The sequence below is a fragment of the Gymnoscopelus microlampas genome (assembly GCF_963454915.1).
Source record: "Gymnoscopelus microlampas genome assembly, chromosome: 2".
In the NCBI taxonomy this organism is placed as follows: domain Eukaryota; kingdom Metazoa; phylum Chordata; class Actinopteri; order Myctophiformes; family Myctophidae; genus Gymnoscopelus; species Gymnoscopelus microlampas.
The window spans coordinates 5572236-5596157 of NC_139939.1; the positions used below are offsets into that span (position 1 = coordinate 5572236).

General features: G+C 40.5%; 1 protein-coding gene across 2 annotated transcripts; it reads left to right on the forward strand.

The window, feature by feature from the left end:
- The first annotated feature begins 616 nt into the window (after positions 1 to 616).
- LOC311062083 (myosin heavy chain, fast skeletal muscle-like) lies at positions 617 to 17506 on the forward strand. 2 transcript variants are annotated; one of them, XM_084080869.1, is made up of 41 exons: positions 617 to 646; positions 1546 to 1586; positions 1721 to 1939; positions 2019 to 2162; positions 2779 to 2935; positions 3028 to 3055; positions 3147 to 3255; positions 3387 to 3479; positions 3569 to 3632; positions 3780 to 3878; positions 3964 to 4067; positions 4508 to 4646; positions 5019 to 5137; positions 5505 to 5654; positions 5755 to 5925; positions 6071 to 6374; positions 6467 to 6531; positions 6882 to 6969; positions 7538 to 7655; positions 7733 to 7856; positions 7950 to 8086; positions 8963 to 9218; positions 9718 to 9960; positions 10250 to 10426; positions 10511 to 10656; positions 10802 to 10892; positions 10983 to 11372; positions 11611 to 11737; positions 11892 to 12010; positions 12453 to 12649; positions 13010 to 13193; positions 13473 to 13638; positions 13787 to 13911; positions 14047 to 14355; positions 14471 to 14674; positions 14760 to 14885; positions 15299 to 15469; positions 15553 to 15657; positions 15763 to 15858; positions 17153 to 17281; positions 17382 to 17506. In XM_084080869.1, the coding sequence occupies exons 3-41, from the start codon at positions 1733 to 1735 to the stop codon at positions 17400 to 17402; spliced, it is 5802 nt and encodes a 1933-aa protein (XP_083936995.1). In that variant the 5' UTR covers positions 617 to 646; positions 1546 to 1586; positions 1721 to 1732; the 3' UTR covers positions 17403 to 17506. The 2 variants fall into 2 exon arrangements, with proteins under 2 accessions (XP_083936995.1, XP_083936994.1); XM_084080868.1 differs by having other exon boundaries at positions 15553 to 15858.
- Positions 17507 to 23922: the final 6416 nt, after the last annotated feature.

The following is a 23922-nucleotide window of genomic DNA, read 5'->3' on the forward strand; positions in this document are numbered from 1 at the left end:
TGGGTCGCGGCCTGCAAAGTTTGAGAACCACTGCGATGGACATCTGAACTGTGACCCTGACTACAAAAACATCAAAACTAAAGTTTTGATGTTTAGGAATTTTTGATGTTTAGGAATTTAGGGAAGTTTCCTCCTGAAACGGGCTGGAGTGGAAACTTGTATGAAGTAGCATGCAATGGACATACTCAAGTAAAAAATCCTCAAAATGATACTCGAGTACGGTATTTAAGTACATTTACTTATTTACTTATAATTATCTAAGAAATAAAAGTAATATTAACATGTTCCAAATCATTTATCTGACAAGATATGCTGTAATGGCCAAATGAATTTCACCCAGCTGCACCCCACCACCCTGCCAATTAAAGATGATTTTTATAGCCACTGGCATGACATAAACCACATTGCTAAGACGTATCATGTGGATGTTGGAAGTATAACTTTACAATTGTATTAATAGATTTGAAATGTTGAATTTTAATGGCTACATGGATATTACTGCAATGTCAATAGGAATGAAAGGACCTTTTAAAGGCATCTCCTACTTTTACTTTCTGCACATCCTGCACTAAACACCTCATATAAAGCAGGCTGAGACGGGCCCATCCAGAGCTCATTGCAGAGGAGTTCAGAGTTCCATTTCGTGGTGAGTGAGACTTCATTCGTCCTTCATAGTCCTATTAATTTATTAGACATGTTAGCTATTCATACTGAGTCATATAAATGTTTTAGAGACGTCAGCTATTCATCGTCGTATAAATGTTATACTGATGTTGGCTATTCATAGTCATATAAATGTATCAGACAATGTTAGCTATTCATTTTGATCATGACTCCATGCATAGTGCCACATAGCTACACACATGATCCGAGGTTACACACACGTAAGAATGAGGGGACAGAATAATTGATTTTATATTGTACATATTTCAATGATTTTGTATTGTTTTATTTATAGTGATATGGTTTAGGCCAGATTGGAATTTGCTTTTGTTCATTCATTTCTATTTAGACAATTTCAATAATGTTGCGATTTTTTTACCAGATACTTTCTTACTCTTAATAAAGTAATTATTTGGAAGAGTACTTTTACATCTACTATTAGTTATTATTTTAAAGTAACAATATTTTTACTTGAGTACAGTTTGGCTAGTCTACCCGACTCTGAATGTAACCTTAATTCATACGATGGAATTAAAGTGTATAAGAAAAAATAGCTAGCATTGCTTCAGGACGAATTAAAAAAACAAGAAACATGGCTGTAATGGGGAAAAAAATAAAAACAAACCAAACAAAAGTTTGGAGTTGGAAAAGTATAATTTTATTTCATAGTCTGTAAATAATATTGAAATGGATCACTCTTTTTATAGATGTGGAACTAATGAGAAATAAAAAAATGTCCCTCTTACGAAGTGGTGTGTGGCAAGAATGAACATTTGGATGCATATAATCTAATTTAATTCATGATTATAAATAGTAGTGTATTAAATCATTCAACTCATGTTAATGTCTTCAAAATGATGTTTTTTTTCCCCCACACTTAAGGGTTGCACACAAAGTTTCACTGCTACTGGTAGAGGGGAAAAGTGAGTGTTCATCATTTTCCTATTAAACCTACAATACGCTATAACCATAAGAATAGTCCTACATAGTCCTACAGTTATCTGCTCAGATCTCAAGTCAGCAAAGGCATCAACACTATCTATTTGTCCGTCTACAGAAAGCCGCCACCATGAGTACGGACGCAGAGATGGAGCAGTACGGCAAGGCCGCCATTTACCTCCGTAAGCCAGAGAAGGAGAGAATGGAGTCTCAAAGTGCGCCCTTTGATGCCAAAACGGCAGCATATGTGGCCGATAAGGCTGAGCTGTACCTCAAGTGTAAAATTATAAAGAAGGACGGTGACAAACTCACCGTGGAAACGCTCTTGGATAAGCAGGTAGGTAGAGGTGTATCTAAAATAAAAGAGCGGAACAGTATAACTGTAATCACAATACATTCATTTTTTTCTTTTTTAGCAAAGAACCGTACCTGAGGCTGATGTCACCCCTATGAACCCTCCCAAGTATGACAAAATTGAGGACATGGCCATGATGACCCACCTCACTGAAGCCACCGTCCTGTATAACCTCAAAGAGCGTTATGCAGCATGGATGATCTATGTAAGGTTTTCTACATGCTGAGAACAGTACAACATTGCACCGGTCCATAGCAGAGAAACACGGACTACAAGTTATATTTCACATCAAGTGAAAACCATAGAATAACAAATTCAAACAAACTCATGGTTCTGAAGTGAACACTCTTGTAACAGAAGAATACTCTGTTACAAGTAAAAGTCCAGAATAAAAAAATACTACTTAAAGTACCAAAAGTAAAAGTACTACATTTTTGAAAATAGCAGATCTACAAGCTCACAACGCGTCGCGAAGCGACGCGTTGTGAGCTTGTAGATCGTCTATTTTCGAATAGCCTATGTATTAAATAGGGCTAACGTGGTTAATGTATGTTTCATTGTATCATAATTTATATCTGAAAAGTAACTAGTAACTCAAGTTTTCAAATAAATGTAGTGGATTAAAAGTACAATATTTGCCTCTGAGATGTAGTGGAGTAGAAGTAAAAGTATTGGAAATACTCAACTTTACACCACTGTTAGTTCATGCCACTTGCAACTTGTGACTAATCCCAGCTCTAGTGATCCGTTGTCCCTGATATGTGGCATGCTCAGTGCTATGTTGTGTGATGTTAATGTTCTCTCTCTCTTCTCCCCTTCAGACCTACTCTGGCTTGTTCTGTGCAACTGTGAACCCCTACAAGTGGCTCCCAGTGTACGACCAGGAGGTTGTAAATGCCTACAGAGGCAAGAAGCGTATTGAGGCTCCCCCCCACATCTTCTCTGTCTCTGACAACGCCTATCAGTTCATGCTGATGGGTACGTACTAGTCAGGACAATGTAAACAAAATATATAACTATAATGGTTTTGTGCTGTATCCATGACTAAAAGTTTGCTTTACATTTTACAGACAAAGAGAACCAGTCTGTCCTGATCACGTAAGTTTCCCCATCTACTAGGAATTCAAAAAAGAACATTGTACACAAATTCACTAACTGCATTTCTCTGAATGTATGCATTTATAACCAGTGGAGAATCCGGTGCTGGAAAGACTGTGAACACCAAGCGTGTCATCCAGTACTTTGCAACAGCTAGTTCTGCAAGTGGAGAAAAAGCGGCCGACAGTGGTAAAATCAAGGTATAATGTCCGGGTTTTTAACTTTAACAAATACATGTTTTCGAACATAAAGCATTTGTGTGCAATATAACAATCGAATTTGAAAGAATTCTGACCACATTTTTAATTGGGCGATGTCTAAAACATTCTAGGGGTCACTGGAGGATCAGATTATCGCAGCCAATCCCTTGCTGGAGGCCTATGGTAATGCCAAGACTGTGAGGAATGACAACTCCTCTCGCTTTGTAAGTGTAAATAATGACATTTTATGAGAATACCTGCAATATTTCCACAATGTAGAGGGATGCAACAAATTGTGCTATATATCAAACAGGGTAAATTCATCAGAATCCATTTCAACACAACGGGTAAACTGTCCAGTGCTGATATTGAGACCTGTAAGTATGAAGTTCACAGATTATACATTTTATATGCGTTAATTTGAGGATTACATTTTGAGTTATGAACAACCCATATAGATTATTATTATGATTATTATCATCATTATTATCATTATTATTATGAGCTATGTACAACCCACATAGATCTGCTGGAGAAGTCCAGAGTGACCTACCAGCTTCCTGCAGAGAGAGGTTACCACATCTTTTTCCAGATGATGACCGACCACAAACCTGAGATTATTCGTAAGTGGAATTACTGATGATGCAGTGAGAACATAAATGAATGAATAAAAACACAATGTCACCCTTTTTTTTTATCCCTTTTCAGAAATGTGCTTGATCACCAACAACCCCTACGACTTCCCGTTGATCAGCATGGGTCAGATCACTGTGGCCAGCATTAATGACAAAGAGGAGTTGGACGCTACTGATGTCAGTGAACATTGTTACCCCCCCACACACACACGCACCCCGACAAGCACTTGGAATTGTAGAAGTTGAGGCATTACACTTAGTTTGACTCGGTTCCACAGATAAATATTGTGAAAATAGCCGATCTATATATTTTGTATTTTGTTTAGTTTGCCTCTTTCTTAGGTAATATTTGACAATTTGGCCAAAGTTTGACAATTTGTAGTTTGTTGATGACTTTTGACACAGTAATGGTCTTATTTGTTTTATTTATTCATTTTATAGGTGTTACAAGGTCTTGAAAGTCCTTAAATTTACACTTTCGAAATGTGCAGATACCCTGCATACACTTATACTGTATGTTGTTTTGTTTACTGTTGAGTTGTACACAGTTTTAAAGGATGTTTGTTAATCTAATGGTTAATCTCAACATTTTGTACATCTCTGCTTATTGACATCAGGATGCTATTGACATCCTGGGCTTCGACGCTGAGCAGAAACAGTACATCTACAAGTTCACCGGTGCAGTGATGCATCATGGGGTCTTGAAGTTCAAACAGAAGCAGCGTGAGGAGCAGGCTGAGCCTGACGGCACGGAGGGTGAGCTGCATCTTTATTTATATTGTTTTATTTGTATTTGTTGGTATTATTATTATTATTATTAATGATGGCACAGAGGGTGAGCTGCATCTTCAACTAAGGAATTAAAATAATGCATACTTTGTCACAATTGTATTTACTATATTCTATTCTAAATGAACTAAGCTAAATATATTTTCAGTAGATTTCCATTATTCATTTTTTGATATTATGCAGTTGAGACTGATGGTTATTTGGTTTACCTATGATCCTATACTATCTCTATGCATTTAACGTATCACCTTACTGTATTCTTACTGTAAGTCGCTCTCTGGATTAAGAGCGTCTGCTAAATGCCTAAATTGTAAATTGCAAATTGTATGAACATTTCAGAGGCTGACAAGATTTGCTACCTGTTGGGCCTGAACTCAGCAGAGATGCTTAAGGCATACTGCTACCCCAGAGTGAAAGTCGGAAACGAGTATGTCACTAAGGGACAGACTGTGCCACAGGTGAGTAAGTTAGCAAACTCCCCATTGCAGTTAGAACTGCAGACTCACTCCCAATCTTCCGCTGTAACCTGAAGACTTCACCTTAGCCGCACTGGCCGTAGCACTTGCCCTTGATGACCTTGCAGGCTTATGCAAAGACTAAAATGCAATTTAGATAGTTATGATATGTAGACAGATGCCAGGTTCAATTGTAGACCTGGCATCCTATAGTGTGTATGGTTTCAATGTAGAGATTATTGATGTTATGAGCTTGTGCTGTTTAGACTGATGATAGGTTCTTGGTTTACCTATGACTGCTAAATGCCTAAATTCTAAATTCTAAATTGTGTAATTCACACCCCTACTAATAACATTCCTATTTCCTTAGGTAATGAACTCAGTCGGTGCCTTGGCCAAGTCCATCTATGAGAAGCTGTTCTTGTGGATGGTCATTAGGATCAACGAGATGCTGGACACCAAGCAGCAGAGAAACTACTACATTGGTGTGCTGGACATCGCTGGTTTTGAAATCTTTGACGTAAGCATGGACTTTTTTTTTTTTTAAAGTGGGAGACTAATTATTTTTGTCAGAATTACACAATTACAAGAGATTGGGCTAATGATATTTCCACTCACAGTTCAACACCCTGGAGCAGCTGTGCATCAACTTCACCAATGAGAAACTGCAACAGTTTTTCAACCACACCATGTTTGTTCTGGAACAAGAGGAATACAAGAAAGAGGGAATCCCCTGGGATCTCATTGACTTCGGCATGGACTTGGCTGTCTGCATTGAGCTCATTGAAAAGGTAGGTACATGGACTTGGCCGTCTGAATTGAGCTCCTTGAGAAGGTATACAATTATTTTGTGCTTTAATGGACATGACATAATTTTTTTCATTGGCGCCAAGTTTTTGTTTTTGGTGATGTGTCTCATTTGTCTCCTTTACAAAGCCCTTGGGCATCTTCTCCATCCTTGAAGAGGAGTGCATGTTCCCAAAGGCTTCAGACAAAACTTTCAACGACAAGTTGCATGGCACGCATCTTGGGAAGAACAAGGCCTTTGAGAAGCCCAAACCTGCCAAAGGCAAGGGTGAGGCCCACTTCTCCCTGGTCCACTACGCTGGAACTGTGGACTACAGCATCACAGGCTGGCTGGAGAAGAACAAAGACCCGTTGAACGACTCTGTGGTGCAGCTGTACCAGAAGTCAACAGTTAAACTGCTGGCTGTGTTGTATCCCCTACCTGAGCCTGAAGGTATGTTTATTAATATCATAACCTCCTATAATTCCCCAAAACTCTGTCACCGAAACCTGTCACCAAAACCTGTTCTGCCCGGTTCTCCTCAGTGGCTGGAGCAAAGGGAGGCAAGAAGAAGGGTGGTTCCATGCAGACTGTGTCTAGTGCTTTCAGGGTAAGAATATTCATTCATTATTATCAACATTATATTCCTGTAAAAATGAAGCATTATTATTATCAACATTATATCCATGTACGAAATAGGCACGTCTTTTCATGTTGGAATTAAACAATTTCTGTATCACAAGTTGTAAGCTTGTAGAGCAGCTATCTTTGAATGGCTGAAGTTTAAAATCGGGCTTAAGTGGTTAATGTATGTTTTAGAACAATCTAAATCTGTAAAGTAACTAGTATCTAAAGTGTTCAAATAATTGTAGAGGAGGAAAAAGTACACTATCACTTTTTTCACTCTTTTATGTCTCAATAGGAGAACTTTTTTACTAATAATAAGCCTACTCTCAATAGGCAAACTTGGGGTTGCTGATGACCAACTTGAGGAGCACTCATCCTCACTTTGTGCGTTGCCTCATTCCCAACGAGTCCAAGACTCCAGGTAAACAGAAAAAGAAGAAATATATAGAAATTTTGTTGCTTTCGGGCAGAAACCAGCTAACTCCATTTTTTAGCTTTTAATTTTTTTTCATAAATCAGTGCTATTAAACACCCTTTACATCTGTGTGTTGATTAAAAAAATATTGAACCAATGAAAAGTATTAAAAAGCGCTTCTGACAAAACCAGCTAACGCCAGTGGATCCTCAAACTTTCTGCTAAACCAGCTAACTCCAGCAAAAGGGGGTGGAGTTAGCTGGTTCCGCTGACTCCAACCTCATTGTGAGCTTGGAGGTCCATTCAGCTGTTTTTATCAATGATGAACTCCTAACTCCACTTTTTGTTTTGTCTTTTAATTTCCTGAAAAATGAACATTTTGGAGTTAGCTTGAGTTAGCTGGTTTCTGCCCGACAGCGCATATATATATATATATATATATATATATATATATATATATATATATATATATATATATATATAAACAATGATTGTGAGGTGGTCATTTAATGCAACTTTGGCCAGTGTGTAACTATTCTGTCCTAATAATAATAATGGAGCAACATATTTACAGGCCTGATGGAGAACTTCCTGGTCATCCATCAGCTGAGGTGTAACGGTGTGCTGGAGGGCATCAGGATTTGCAGGAAGGGCTTCCCCAGCAGAATTCCCTATGCTGACTTCAAGCAGAGGTATTCATTCCTTTTTTCCAGCAGCTTTTAGTTCCTAACCTATTAACGCAAAATGACCATGAACTTTTACAAAACAGGTACAAAGTACTGAATGCCAGCGCATGTCCCGATGGCGCGTTCATGGACAACAAGAAAGCTTCAGAGAAGCTGCTTGGGTCCATTGACGTACCTGTAGATGAGTACAAGTTTGGACACACCAAGGTAAACACACTGCAAATCTTGTTTAACGTTATCGACAGAGGACTAAAAGTTGATGCTACAGTTGTTCAGTTACATTGTAACATTGTATTGTAGGTGTTCTTCAAAGCTGGTCTGCTGGGTGTCCTTGAGGAGATGCGAGATGAAAAGCTGTTTGCTCTGGTCACAATGACTCAGGCTCTCGCACGAGGTTACGTCATGAGGAAGGAGTTTGTCAAGATGATGGCGAGACGGTACTTTGAAAACATTATTTATTCATTATTTTGTATCATTTTTAATAATAATAATGTGTTATAGTAAAGTATAAAGAACACTTTTCCCATTACTTTTCAATACAATTTTTGTTATAGTGTCAAATCACTTTAATAAAAGCTTTTGGTGACGGTGGCAAGGAAAAACTCCCCCCTTAAACGGGGGAAGAAGCCTGGAAGAGAACCAGGCTCTAGGGTGTGAGGCCATCTGGCCTTTACCTTGTCGGGTAAAGGCCAGATAGCAATAATAACGACACCAATAGTAACAACTATAATGACACCATTATAACAGCTGTATAATAACAGCTTGCAGTCGTATTTTGCAGCTCGGCAGGGTTCCACAATCAGTGGTGGAAAGTAACTACTTACAATGTTGAAGTATTTTGTTACTTTACTGGAGTATTTCCAATGTTCAATACTTTTACTTCTTCTTTTTACTCCACTGCAATTATTTGAAAACCTTAGTTACTAGTTACTTTGTAGAATTGAATTATTATTTAAAAAAAGTACATTAACCACTTCAGCCCTATACTTTGGCTATTTGAAAATAGCCGATCTACAAGCAACGCGTCACTTTGCAACATGTGAACTTGTAGATCTACCATTTTCAAAAGATTTTTTTATACATTTTAAAACTTGTGAAATGCAAAATGAGTACTTTACTTTTGGTACTTTAAGTATATTTTGATGCCAGTATCGCTATACTTTTATTTTAAGTACATTTTGAATACCAGACTTTTACTTGTAACAGAGTATTTCCACATTGCAGTATTGATACTTTTACTGAAGTAACAAATGTGAGTATACTTCTTCCATCACTGTCCACAATCATGACACACTTCAACCGTTTTCCCACAGAGAGGCCATTTACTCCATCCAGTTCAACGTGCGCTCATTCTGCAATGTGAAAAACTGGCCATGGATGGCGCTGTACTTCAAGATCAAGCCTCTTCTGCAGAGCGCTGAGACTGAGAAGGAGCTGATGAACATGAAGGAGAACTACGAAAAGATGAAGGTCGACCTGGCCGCGGCCCTGGCCACGAAAAAGACACTGGAAGAGAAGATGGTGGCTCTGGTGCAGGAGAAAAATAACCTTGCACAGGCATCGGCGTCGGTAAGTAACTGCACTTGTACAGGAAATGTTGATAATATTTCATATTGTTTATCATCCTATCTCAAATCTTTTATCTAATGTAGAATGTAGATGGCAGGGAATGTCTGGTGGTCGAACGGCTGTTGGCATCAATGTATAGCTACATGGCTACCAGCACAAAGGCCTGACCCGATCTATCGTTCTTCTGTGGGGGCGGTTGAATCTGCATACGCCACTGCTCCTCACCCACACACAACTATAGTATATCCTTTTGGAGGAGGTTGATAGCCTCCAGCTTCTTCCTTGTCCTCACCTCCGCCAACGCCTCCGTACCGTCCAGGCTCTGACAATGACAGAGCCTGCCTTTTTCACCAGCTTGTTCAGCCAGTTAATGTCCCCTGTGTTAATATACCCCCCCCCCCTCCCCCCCAGGAAGCAGCTGCAAAACGAATCTCATATATCTGACACAGAACAAATGCTGCAACAAGTTCCCTCACATATCTTTTTCGTTGACAACCAGGGAGATGAAGCACTGAACGATGCCGAGGAGAGATGTGAGGGTCTTATTAAAAGTAAGATCCAGTTGGAGGCAAAGGTCAAAGAGACGACCGAGAGACTGGAGGACGAGGAGGAGATCAACGCGGAACTGACCGCCAAAAAGAGGAAGCTGGAAGACGAATGCTCTGAGCTCAAGAAGGACATCGATGACCTGGAGCTCACCTTGGCCAAAGTGGAGAAGGAGAAGCACGCCACTGAAAACAAGGTTCGTGATCATACATTCTCCGGGGTTTTTATCAAGTTAAGTAGTCGTTGCTGTCAGTCGAAACCTCCTATCTCCATACTTTAACTTGTTGTGATTTTTCGCAAATTAACGGCCTACTTGATCATGTTGGGTTCATTTGGTGAAGAACCTGACTGAGGAGATGGCCTCTCAGGATGAATAACTTATTAACACTGTCTATGTTGGGTTCATTTAGGCGAAGAACCTGACTGAAGAGATGGCCTCTCAGGATGAAGGACTTATTAACACTGTCTATGTTGGGTTCATTTAGGTGAAGAACCTGACTGAGGAGATGGCCTCTCAGGATGAAGGACTTGCTAAGCTGACCAAGGAGAAGAAAGCCCTCCAAGAGGCACATCAGCAGACCCTGGATGACCTGCAGGCAGAGGAAGACAAAGTCAACACTCTGACCAAGGCCAAGACCAAGCTGGAACAGCAAGTCGATGATGTGAGTTCATAGAAGTGAACATACACTGTGTGTTTATTGCTGTTAATGAATGAATCATAAGAACAATAATATTATTATGTGCAGTTGGAGGGTTCTCTGGAGCAAGAGAAGAAGCTCCGCATGGACCTGGAGAGAGCCAAGAGAAAGCTTGAGGGTGATCTGAAACTGACCCAGGAATCCATCATGGACCTGGAGAATGACAAGCAGCAGTCTGATGAGAAGATAAAGAAGTAACGTGGACCACAATATGAATAATTAATGAATCATTTGCCTAATAATAATAATAATAATAATAATAATAATAATAATGAATAAACAATATTAAATGCCATGGAGAAAAAAACTATACCTAATATGATGTACTGTATTCCACAGGAAGGACTTCGAAACGAGCCAACTTCTGAGTAAGATTGAGGATGAACAATCTTTGGGGGCCCAGCTGCAGAAGAAGATCAAAGAACTCCAGGTATTTTTTTCCCCCTTTCTGTAAAATCATTAATAATAAGTACGTGTATTAGGATTTTAATATGTTAATCTAAAATCATAAATTTGAAAGGCTCGTATTGAAGAACTGGAGGAGGAGATCGAGGCGGAGCGTGCTGCTCGTGCCAAGGTTGAGAAGCAGAGAGCTGACCTCTCCAGGGAACTTGAAGAGATCAGCGAGAGGCTGGAGGAGGCTGGTGGAGCCACCGCCTCTCAGATCGAGATGAACAAGAAGCGTGAGGCTGAGTTCCAGAAGCTGCGTCGTGACCTTGAAGAGTCCACCCTGCAGCATGAGGCCACCGCCTCTGGCCTCCGTAAGAAACAGGCCGACAGCGTGGCTGAACTGGGTGAACAGATCGACAACCTCCAGAGAGTCAAGCAGAAACTGGAGAAGGAGAAGAGTGAATACAAGATGGAGATCGACGATCTGTCCAGCAACATGGAAGCTGTCGCTAAGGCAAAGGTAATACAAAATACTTGGTTCTATGAACCAAAACCTCAAAAAATGAGGGAATAAATGATTGATTGATTAATTTTCTTTATTAAAGTGTAATGCTTCCAAGGAAGTCCAGTCCATATGGACTTACAGGACACTTCTCCACTTCATGTAACAAACAATGAACAAACATGACAATTCAGAAACAATGATCCAACAGGTAGGTTACTTCAGTGATTGAATATGTCCCAATGTTAATTAACAGGGAAATCTTGAGAAGATGTGCCGCACCCTTGAGGACCAACTTGGTGAAATCAAGGCCAAGAGTGATGAGAATGTTCGCCAGATAAATGATGTTTCAGCTCAAAGAGCAAGACTGTTGACAGAAAACGGTAAATGTTCACCGTAAAGTCTACTTTGCCTACGTGGTTTGTCATACTTAAGCAAATTCCCTAATTAGAGATAATGCTTTCATCAGCAATTATCCCAGGTATTCAACAAAGATTTATTTAAATGTTTGAAACAAATATTCAAATTTCTAACCAGGTGAGTTTGGTCGTCAACTTGAGGAGAAAGAAGGTCTCGTCTCTCAACTCACCAGAGGCAAGCAGGCCTTCACCCAGCAGATTGAGGAGTTGAAGAGACATGTTGAAGAGGAGGTTAAGGTAAGCAGTTAGAACTGCAGACTCACTCCCAATCTTCCGCTGTAATCTGAAGACTCACCTCTTCACACTCCACCTTAGACACTTGCCCTATAGCCTTGATGACCTTGCAGGCTTATGCAAAGGTTAAAATGTAATTTAGATAGCATGTTATGTAGACAGATGCCAGGATCATTTGTTGATCTGGCATCCTATAGTAACGGTTTGTATGGTTTCAATGTACAGATTATTATATATTTTTATATTATACTGATATACTGAGGTTCTTGGTTTACCTATGATCCTAGATTATCATTTCTATGTATTTGATGTATTAAGTCGCCCTGGATTAAGGATTGTAAGGAACAACTTTTTTTACACATTTTTACAAATAGGCCTAATTTGCATCTTTTTGTAATTTTAACCATGCATCTGACATTAATTTGGCATTGTTTTCTTTTGACAGGCAAAGAATTCCCTTGCTCATGGTGTGCAGTCAGCTCGCCATGACTGTGATCTTCTGAGGGAGCAGTTTGAGGAGGAGCAGGAGGCCAAGGCTGAACTGCAGCGTGGAATGTCCAAGGCCAACGCTGAGGTGTGTCAGTGGAGGAGCAAGTATGAGACTGATGCTGTCCAACGCACTGAGGAGCTGGAGGAAGCTAAGTAAGTGGTCAATGTTTTACACCAGTGGTTCTAAAACCGTTTTTTGCCTATAGGACCCACAAATTGATATTTGGCTGCAGACCCTCCCATCTGTTTTGTGCCAGGGACCCCCCAGCAGAGAAGATTATTCAACATTTTTCAAACACTTTCAAGATTTTTTCAATAATGGTCAAAAATAGCTTGTATGTCTGCTATTTTTGAATAGCCAACGTATAAATAGATAAAGTGGTTAAAATAATTGTGATGCTCTATTAACACATTTTGCTGGGGACCCCCTGGAACCCCCCACTATCAGGCACCACTCACTATACAAAATACTGCCCACAATATAATTTGATTCCATTCAAAACCGACCAACAGGAAGAAGCTCGCCCAGCGTCTTCAGGAAGCTGAGGAGCAAATTGAGGCTGTGAATTCCAAGTGCGCCTCTCTGGAGAAAACCAAACAGAGACTCCAGGGTGAAGTGGAAGACCTCATGATTGATGTGGAGAGGGCCAACGGTTTGGCTGCCAACCTTGACAAGAAACAGAGGAACTTTGATAAGGTGCTTTGACATTCATCCTTTTAAAACAAAATAATCCTCCTTAAAGTGGGGTAAATAACACATGTCATTACTAACGGTGTGCAGTCCTCACGGTTGAGGTAAATGACACATTTCATTACAATGGTGTGCAGGTCTTTACAGTGGAGGTAAATGACACATTTAATTACAAACGGTGTACAGGTCCTTAAAGTGGGGTAAATGACACGTCATGTCATTACAAACGGTGTTCAGGTCCTTAAAGTGGGGTAAATAACACATGTCATTACAAACGGTGTGCAGGTCTTGGCAGACTGGAAGCAGAAATATGAAGAGGGACAGGCAGAGCTGGAAGGAGCTCAGAAAGAGGCTCGTTCTCTCAGCACTGAGATGTTTAAGATTAAGAATTCCTACGAGGAGTCTCTGGACCACCTGGAGACCATGAAGCGTGAGAACAAGAACCTGCAACGTGAGTTTCTCTCTACACATTTATTTTAATAACAGTAAGAAATTCATTAAATGTTCAAGATCAATAAGTGGATTAGGCCACACCAACTTAATTCAAATGCAATTGCTGATTGAAAAGTTCCTCATTGACAATTTTCAATCAACTGCAGAGGAGATCTCAGACCTGACTGAACAGATCGGTGAGACTGGAAAGAGCATCCATGAGTTGGAGAAGTCCAAGAAACAGACGGAGACAGAGAAGTCAGAGATCCAGACAGCCCTGGAGGAAGCTGAGGTAAAACCTTTAGGTTCTAGATGAAGAATGCAATTGTCTCTATCTTGGATTTCTTTCATGTTTGTATTCAAACAGTATATGATCAATGTTACATTAAAAGGTCCTACAACCTTTTGATCCCGTATTACATTTTAGGGTACTCTGGAGCATGAGGAGTCCAAGATTCTTCGTGTCCAGCTGGAGCTCAACCAGATCAAGGGTGAGGTGGACAGGAAGCTGGCAGAGAAGGACGAAGAGATGGAGGGGATCAAGAGGAACAGCCAGCGGGTGATTGACTCCATGCAGAACAATCTGGACTCTGAGGTCAGGAGCAGGAACGATGCCCTGAGGATCAAGAAGAAGATGGAGGGAGACCTGAACGAGATGGAGGTTCAGCTGAGTCACTCCAACCGCCAGGCTGCTGAGGCCCAGAAGCAGCTGAGGAATGTCCAGGGAATGCTTAAGGTGCAAAAGCATAGTAGTTAGACACGTATCCAAACAGTGGAGCTGCTCTGAACAATGAGTGGTCACATTCTGATGTTTCTCTTAACATGACCACCTCAAATGTGATTTATTTTAGGATGCCCAACTGCACCTTGACGATGCTCTCAGAGCCCAAGAAGATCTGAAGGAGCAAGCTACCATGGTGGAGCGTAGGAACGGCCTCATGGTCGCGGAGATTGAGGAGCTGAGAGTGGCTCTGGAACAGACAGAGAGAGGCCGCAAAGTGGCTGAACAAGAACTGGTGGATTCTAGTGAACGTGCTGGCCTGTTGCACTCTCAGGTAAGTCAGAGGAAAACTCTCAACATCAAATATTTAACATACAAGTCAAGCATACTTAAATTGCTAAACTGAATCTTTATTTTAGAACACAAGCCTTTTGGGCACCAAGAAGAAACTTGAGACTGACCTGATCCAGGTCCAAGGTGAAGTGGATGACAGTGTTTCAGAAGCAAGGAATGCTGAGGACAAGGCCAAGAAAGCCATCACTGATGTAAGTTAGGATGTCCGCCCCTTGTCCAATATACCAGGACAATTACAGTAGATAATATCCTTATGGCATGCTTAATATAAACATATACAATACAATACACCTCGCTCATGACAATAATCCCTCATTTCTTAGTCTTTATGTCAAAAATATGTGCTCGGGGAGACAAAGAAAAGTCTGAACCCAGCATTCCGAGGTGTTGGCTTCAGGCAGATGGCCGACACTATTATCTGTTTATTATTTAATGAGCTATTGTCTCACAGTCAACATGTGAATTGTGTGGTTAAGTATAATCTATGTACCATGTTTGTATATTGCAATTTTCTTGGCAAGTGTGTGGCAGCGGCATGGATACCAAAATGTATTTTCCTTGAGGGAAACGTATATTTTATCTTAATACAAAAATGACTTTCCAGGCTGCTATGATGGCCGAGGAGCTGAAGAAGGAACAGGACACCAGTTCTCACCTGGAGAGGATGAAGAAGAATCTGGAGATCACAGTCAAGGACCTGCAGCACCGTCTGGATGAGGCGGAGAACCTGGCTATGAAGGGAGGCAAGAAGCAGCTCCAGAAACTGGAGGGCAGGGTAAGATGTAATTAACTTCAACACAGGTTATAGTCAATGAAATAAGAAGAAATCATTTGATAATGTATAATTCAACTGTGAAGGTGCGTGAACTGGAGGGAGAGGTCGACTCTGCACAGAGAGGTGGAGCAGATGCTATTAAAGGTGTCCGCAAGTACGAGAGGAGAGTGAAGGAGCTGACATACCAGGTACTGTGTATAATCATGTTCACTTTAATGACCATCATGCCCATTGACAAGATGAATAGATTGCATGAACATAGAACTAACGTTATAAATTCACTCTCACTTCAGACTGAAGAGGACAAGAAGAATCTTGGCAGGCTTCAGGATCTAGTGGACAAGCTGCAGATGAAGGTGAAGGGCTACAAGAGGCAGGCTGAGGAAGCGGTAAGACAAATATACATAGTGATGCATTTTTTGTTGTGGTTGCCATGGGGCATAGTGTTGTTGTCATAGTGTAACTAAGGATTAACTCATTAAAACTGCGGACAGCATCTGAGTCATAATCATTTTAACCACTTTAACCATATTTTAAACTTTGGATATTGAAAAATAGCAGATATACAAGCTCATAGCGCGTCACTTTGTGCCGTGCTATGAGCTTGTAGATCTGCTTTTTTTTCAACATTCAACATTTTTTAATATATATATTTTTCAAAGCAAACATTTTCAACTCAAATCTTTGCTTCTGGGGGGTTCCCTGGAAAAAATAATATTTTAGATGGGGGTCGGCGGCCAAATACAATTTTGGGGGTCCTTGACATGAAAACGTTTGAGAACCACTGACATAGAAACATACGTTTTCCAGAAAACTGTTAGGATTTAGAAGACATTTTTAGAATCGGCCTCAGGTCTTAATGGGTTAATGGGAATCGGTAGAGTAAAAATTATGCCGACATGACCAACAGCCAAGCATTTTTCAGTGCCCATCTTGCTGCTTCCCACGAGCGGCACGCAGAATCTCTAGCTTGCCATGCTTCTGCAGTATGGCATGTGCACCAGGCACCACGGAACTGCACTGCACTGCACACATGGGTGTTGTGAAAACGACGTTGTGAAAAAGATTTTGTTGCCTATAAGCTGCATATTTTTGGGCTCGGGGTGTCGAACAAGAACACAACCTTGATTGTGCCGTTCCAATGATAACCTGTCAAGGCTCATTCATGTGGCCCCAAGGCACCGCATGAACATGCTGCATGGGCCACTGAATTATTCACAACCACACATTCCTGCAATTGTCTTGTTTGGGCTATAATAGGCTCTATGCACAGCAGCCATATTGGGAATGAATTGGGCCCCTTCCTTACTTCCTTCACAGGTGTTACCAATGATACTAATTAAGGCTCTGTTCCATTTAGTGTGGCATAGTGGTTGTCTTATTTTCAAGGACCCCCATAACTCTGAGAGTGTACAAATGGAACCAAATGGACCCGTACACTCTCAGAGTTACACACCCACCATTATTTGGGAACCAAAATGGAGTGTTTCTAGTGGGCCAACATGCACGATATCAGCACCCTGACCAGAATGGAACAGAGCCTTCATTAGTACCATTGGTAACACCTGTGAAGGAAGTAAGAAGAGGCCCAATGTCTTTCCAATATGGCTGCTGTGCATAGAGCCTATTGTCAGATGCTCTTTTCAAATATGGAGGCTGTGAACCATCTCTACCATATTGTAGGAGGAAGCGGCCAACACTCACCTGTCCAAGTGCAGAAAGGTTCAGCATGAGCTGGAGGAGGCTGAAGAGCGTGCTGACATCGCTGAAGGCCAGGTCAACAAGATGAGAGCTAAAAGTCGTGACTCCAAGGTAATACATGTGCAATATGAACTGAAGGTTCATTATCTTCAACCAAGATTTAACTAAAGATTCATGTTGAATATCTAAAATGATGTTCCTATTGTTACAGGGAAAAGAAGCTGCTGAATAAGTTCTCCAATTCAAGTCACCATACAAAGTTGTAAAATATGACCCATTGTATTCATAAAGTCATACAATATGACCCATTGTATTCAATAAAGGTGGCAACAAAATGATGTTGTTTTTCTTGTAGTCATTACTTTGTCCTGTCAATACTTTTTATTGTGAGGTTTGAATTCTGGGTCCAACTCACATGTCCACTACTATACCATTGTGTAAACCCATTGCAAAGATAAGTATAGTGTACCTAACAGAGGGTGGCGAATAGCAATATTACAAATACATTTACAGACTTGCGCGCGCGCACGCACGCACGCACGCACGCACGCACGCACGCACACACACACACACACACACACACACACACACACACACACACACACACACACACACACACACACACACACACACACACACACACACACTAAATAAGAAAAACCTAATTTGGTTCCGTTGGACCACTTAGAGTCAATTTGGTTCCATTGATACTCAAATACATTGTAAGTCAAATACCCTGTCACCCCCCAGTAAACGCCTGGAATCGCCTCCAGGCAGACCCATTGTTTCATCTAATAGAAAAAATATCCACATGTCAATTCCTTTCTCACACCACGTCACTCCTCCCAGCCTATGTAATAGATTCAATGGACATGATTAACACCCTAAAAAAAGTGGGGGATATTGAAGGGGAAGTGATCATGCATGGCCACATTGGATGTTGAGAGCTTATACCTGTCCTGTATGGTCCGCAAAGGTTTAAACCCACAGACAGTAATGCCTTGCTGAGAGCTGACAGTTTCCATCCAAATACCGCTGAAACGCAGCCTTCCGATTGGCCAGAAACAGACTTCAAAACACAAGCGGATCTCCTAGATATGCGCGTCATTTTATGTCGACAACTGCTGCAGAGCCTGATTCCAGGGAAGATTTCAGTTCAGACAGTGGGCAAGTGATGATGCATTTAGCATTAGTCACCCTCTGAAGCCAGGTCAGACAGCTGTGAGCTATGGCTCAGCCATGGTAGGCCAGATGTCCAGGAGTCTGCCCTCAGTCTGCACTGGCACTGCCAGACTGACACAATGAGGAACATAATATAACGTTCTAGCCAGTCAATATGTCCCCTCGGCTTCAAGTGCCCTACACAACCAGTACAGTTCCTACATGTAGTTCAGCGCTTGTGGGAGAATAAAATAGAGTGGGATGACCCGCAGTTACGAGAGGAGTTACTCCGTTTATGGCGTTCATGGGAGGCCGAGCTGGAACACCTGCCAGAGATAACACTGCCCAGGTGCTACTCCAGCCCCAAGATGGACCATCACAGCAGTATGAGAAACGTTCATATTTTCTGCGACGCCTCAGAGAAGGCATATGTGTCCGTGGCCTATCTTTGGACCGAGAACCCAGAGGGCAAGGTGGAGGTCTCCTTCCTGGCTGCACGGTCACGCGTCGCTACCCAAAAAACAGCAGTCTATCCCTCAAGGTGATCACCACGGAGTTGTCTCTCCCAATCTGCAGCTGCATATTATGGTCTGATTCACTGACTGTTTTTACATGGTTGCTGTCAGACTACAAAGTTTTTTGTGGGCACTCGAGTGGCGGAAATCCAAGAGCTCACAGAATCTGCTACGCGGAGATACGTGCCAACAGCCGATAACATCACGCGGGGGCTCGCTCTTCAGGCCCTGTGTGATGGCAGCAGGTGGACCCAAGGCCCAGCATTTCTGAAGCAGCCACCAGGGGAGTGGCCTGAGACGCTGTGTTCGACCCACAGTGAACCAGAGGATGAGATAAGACGATACAAGCTGTTACTGTTATGGCAATTTCAGTGTCACCATGGCTAAAATGCATGTAAAGGAGTTAAATATTGTTACTGTAGCCTATTTGTCCAGAGGCGTTGTCTTCATTTACAATGTCAGTTTTTGGCTCCCTGGCTACTACACAGTAAAATCCTGAGTGTTAGATTACTTGTGTAACCTTTTAAATGAAACAAAAGTTAGTTTTGAATCTGAAAAGAAAGTAAAAAGAAAAAATATATTTAATACATTTAAATATAATTAAAAGAACCACCACTAAATAAGGAAAGAACAGAGGTCTAATTTAGCAAAACACATTTTTGGAACAAAATGCCTCAAATCATGAATGCATTGTCCGATTGCCGTGAAAGGCATAAGAAGAAATGGTACCCTTCTCACATTGGCCTATTATAGCGCCACCAGGAGGCCACAATTACATACCTGACCTGTGCTCCGAGGAGCACTTTTTCTAGTTATTTTATTATTTTATTTTTCTGTTTACTAAATAGCTGGAGAGACGGGGAGACCCCTGTTACTGAACAGAAACACTATAGCCAATGATTAATGTCACAATATAGCCATTTAAGACTTATTTTAACAAAACAAAACAACAACACTTCTAGAGATCAAGATGTGAGTGTGTAACTGTGATGGAATAATAGGAATATATTTCAGTGCCATCCTGGTTGTACTTCCTATTTTCACAGTGATAACGTGATGTACTTATAGTCATCGTGGCTCCTTCAATTCAGCTTTCGGGGTCAAGTTAGCCGTTTCATGAAAGGAAAACATTACCAGTCCCCAGTGGTGGAAGAAGTACTCACAACATGTTTTACTTAAGTAAAAGTATCAATACTGCAATGTAGAAATACTCTATAATAATAGTACAAAAGAATAGGTATCAAAATATATCTAAAGTACAAAAGTAAAAGTACTAAAAGTAAAAGTATTGTGCATAATGTTCCATATTCACAAGTTCAAAATGTATACAAAATATTTTGAAAATAGCCGATCTACAAGCACACAATGCGTCACATCGCGACGCATTGTGTGCTTGTAGATCAGCTATTTTCAGTAGATGAGAATGTAGTGAGATTGTAGCAGATCTACACGCTTGTAGATCTGCTACAATATCTGTAGATCTGCTACAATCTGAGATTGTAGTGAGATTGTAGCAGATCTGCAAGCTCACAATGTTTTGAAAAAATATTCAAAATGTTTAGCTTTTTTCAAGATTTGTTTGAACATAGCAGATCTACAAGATCTACTTGTAGATGGGCTATTTTCAAACATCCGATGCATATAGGATGCATATAGGTTAAATTATTTATTTTGGGCTTGTTTCCATACACCTGGTTGCTTATTTCTTATTTCCATGACATGAAAAAGTTTCAGAACCACTGTGCTAGAGGACTCTTGTGTAACTCACTGCGTGTGGTGTGGCGTTTACGATTCTAAACCATTTCTCCTTCTCATTCCAGAATCAGTAGATGTTTCAATACGCTAATTATTACGTAGACTGCTACCTCTTCAAACAGAAGTGCTTTGGTAGCCTACATAACTACAGTAGTGTGCATGATTGGGCTGCCTTTTTTAGTTTTATATGATCAATTCCTATATGTTTTAGATTCTCTTGTATTCACTTTTAAAAGGTGTTTTACTGCAGTCGCCTTTCCAGCTTGAATTGTTGTCTTATTATACTGTAAAATCCCTTGTTAATTTGTTACAAATGGATACATTACCACAGAGGGATTTTACTGTGTATTAAGGATCACAAGGGAAATAATATACTTTCTGTTATAATCTATATATTGTATGTGTTTTACTTGGATACATTTTTACCAATTAAAATCAATCAATCAATCAATCATCAACATACTGAACAAATAACGGTGAAAAGGAGGTAAACGGTATTACAGGTTTTAATCACAACCTTAATGTCACATAATATTATGTTAGTGTTCACACTAACATTTGTGAACTTAGCAATAGAAGCTCTCCACTCAGTGTAGCCACTCCCATCAAAACCAGTGAAGTCATCACACTGTCTGGGATCCTGTTAAAAAAACTAAGCATAGTTTTCATACCCTGATGAAGACATAATATGTCGAAACGTTGGTAACTTATAAATAAAAAGGTTTATTGCATCGTGGCTGCGAGTCTGTGCGACCTCTCCTTTCCCTTTTTAAAAAAAACTAAGCACACACACACACACACACACACGCACGCACGCACGCACACACACACGCACGCGCACGCGCACACACACACACACACACACACACACACACACACACACACACACACACACACACACACACACACACACACACACACACACACACACACACACACACACACAAACACACACACACACACACACACACACACACACACACACACACACACACACACACACACACACACACACGCTGAGCAAAATAAAGAATGCTGTATTATTACTGTCAAAAATGGAATGTGAGCTTTTGACTTGCTCACACTTGTGCGTATCATCTGTTGAAAAGCTCACCGGGGAATGACACGGTATAAGCTACTGCATAGTTCATGTTCAACACACACTCATTGAAAACATTCCGAAGTCTTAGTGAATACCGAGGGGCCTGCTGCCTCTGACAGCACCTTAATCCATTTAGACCGGGAACGCAGCTGTGTGTCAATTTGGTATTTTTATTGGCTATTAAAAAATAGCAGATATACAAGCTCATAGCGCGGCACCGAGAGGAGGTTTCCACCCGACAGAGACGATATTTATTTCAAATATTAAATAGCGAGGATGGAACCTGAAGACAGCTGCATCATGGGTAATGAAACTGGTAGAGCATGGTGCCTCAAAGTACATTATCGTCACCTTGCTAAACTAATGGCCTAAGTCATTTTTTGAGGAAAATTATATTTTTGCCTATAAGTCAGCTCCTCATGACACTGGCCACCGCTGGTAAAATCGCCTATCTCCTAATTGAAAAGGATCATGCTGTTCCCTCCCATTTTAGTATAATGGCCTAACTCCCTGGTGTGACTTAGGTCAAAATAGTCACATGGTTTTGTGACTTAGGCCAAATTATTTACTGATTTAGGCCATTTCTTTACAATTTTTTTTGGCCAAAGTCAGATTTAATCCTATTTAAACCTATTTAAATCTCTTATGTTACATAACTGACAGACAGTGTTATTTTTCTTTTAATAGTCATAATTTGTTATAAACATTTTGGGTGAAATGATTAAGAAATATCATAGTTTTGTTTTGGATCATTTTTTTATTTTTCCTGAATTAAAAAAAAAACGACAGGCCATTAGTTTAGCAAGGCGACGTTATAGTAGAACGACAATTTCCCATCTTTGTTCTAATATTGTGGCTGTGGGTGTCACTCACTTTGGAGAAGTTTGACCTATAATAGAGAAATAAATAACTCTCTGAAACCACCTGCACTGCATGCACTGTGTGCTTGCTTGTAGAACCACTACGTTAGGCCTATACAAAGCCTGCAGATACACCTATAAAAACATAGATACGACCTAAATGAACGAAATACTTTTACTCCTATACACCCATACAAGATGTAACAAAGAGGCGAGCGGAGTGGGAAGCCAGAAACATGTCTAGTGTGAGAGCAGACGTGTGGCCAATTGCATTTTAGGGAAGAAAAAAAAAACAGCCAACCTAAAGGCCAAACCACACCAAATGTAAGTATAGTCGCAAGTCCTTGCAACAAAACCGTTTTAAGGTCAGCCACACCAATGCAACTCCTTGCAACTGCCATTGGGGATAATGGTTGCAAGTAGTTGCATGTTGCAAGGACTGGAGTTGCATGGCGAATCATTGGTGTGGATGTGGAGTGGGCTTAAAAGTACTCAGTACTTTACAGCCTTCCTAGAAATATACTCGAGTAAAAGTAAAATATTTGTCTTGAAAATGCAAGCCCAAATAAGCAAACGAGCCCAACAAAGCGCAACACGCAGCTACCAATATTTACAAGTGACTTAACAGAAAAACAAGCCCAAAGTCGCTTATAATAAGCAGACATGGCAACACTGCATTTAAGTTGTCCAGGAAACACAGCTGGGTATTAGGTTTATGATGCTGAAACAGTTGAATGGAACTAATAAAGTTTCCATTGAAGGGTGTCCACAACACAGGGGGTTCCTCCATAAGTATGCATTCCATTGCAGCCAGAAGAAATATCCTGTGGTCACACCTCATAGAACTTTACCATATACAGTGGCGTAAAGTAACTAAGTACATTTACTCAAGTACTGTACTTAAGTACACTTTTGAGGATTGTTTTTACTTAACTGGAGTATTTCCAATTTTCTGTACTTTTACCTCTACTGTCTCCACTACACCTCAAAGCCAAATATTGTACTTTTACTCCACTACAAGTTTTTGAAAACTTTAGTTACTAGTTGCTTAGCAAAATGTGATTATTTTTACAAAACATACATTAAAACACTTCAGCCCTACATACATTTCGGCCATTTGAAAATAGCAGATCTATGAGTAGGCTACTTTCTACTTTTGGTGCTTTAAGTACATTTTGGTACCAATACTTTCCAGACTTGTACTTAATTTTACTCTACATTGCAGTATGGTACTTTTACTTAGGGAAAACAATTAGAATACTTTTTTCACCACTGACCATATATCTCTCACAAGGAGGTGCTGGAGAGCTATAATTGTCTCATTCACAAACCATTCTCTCACTCTCTCTATCTCTCTCT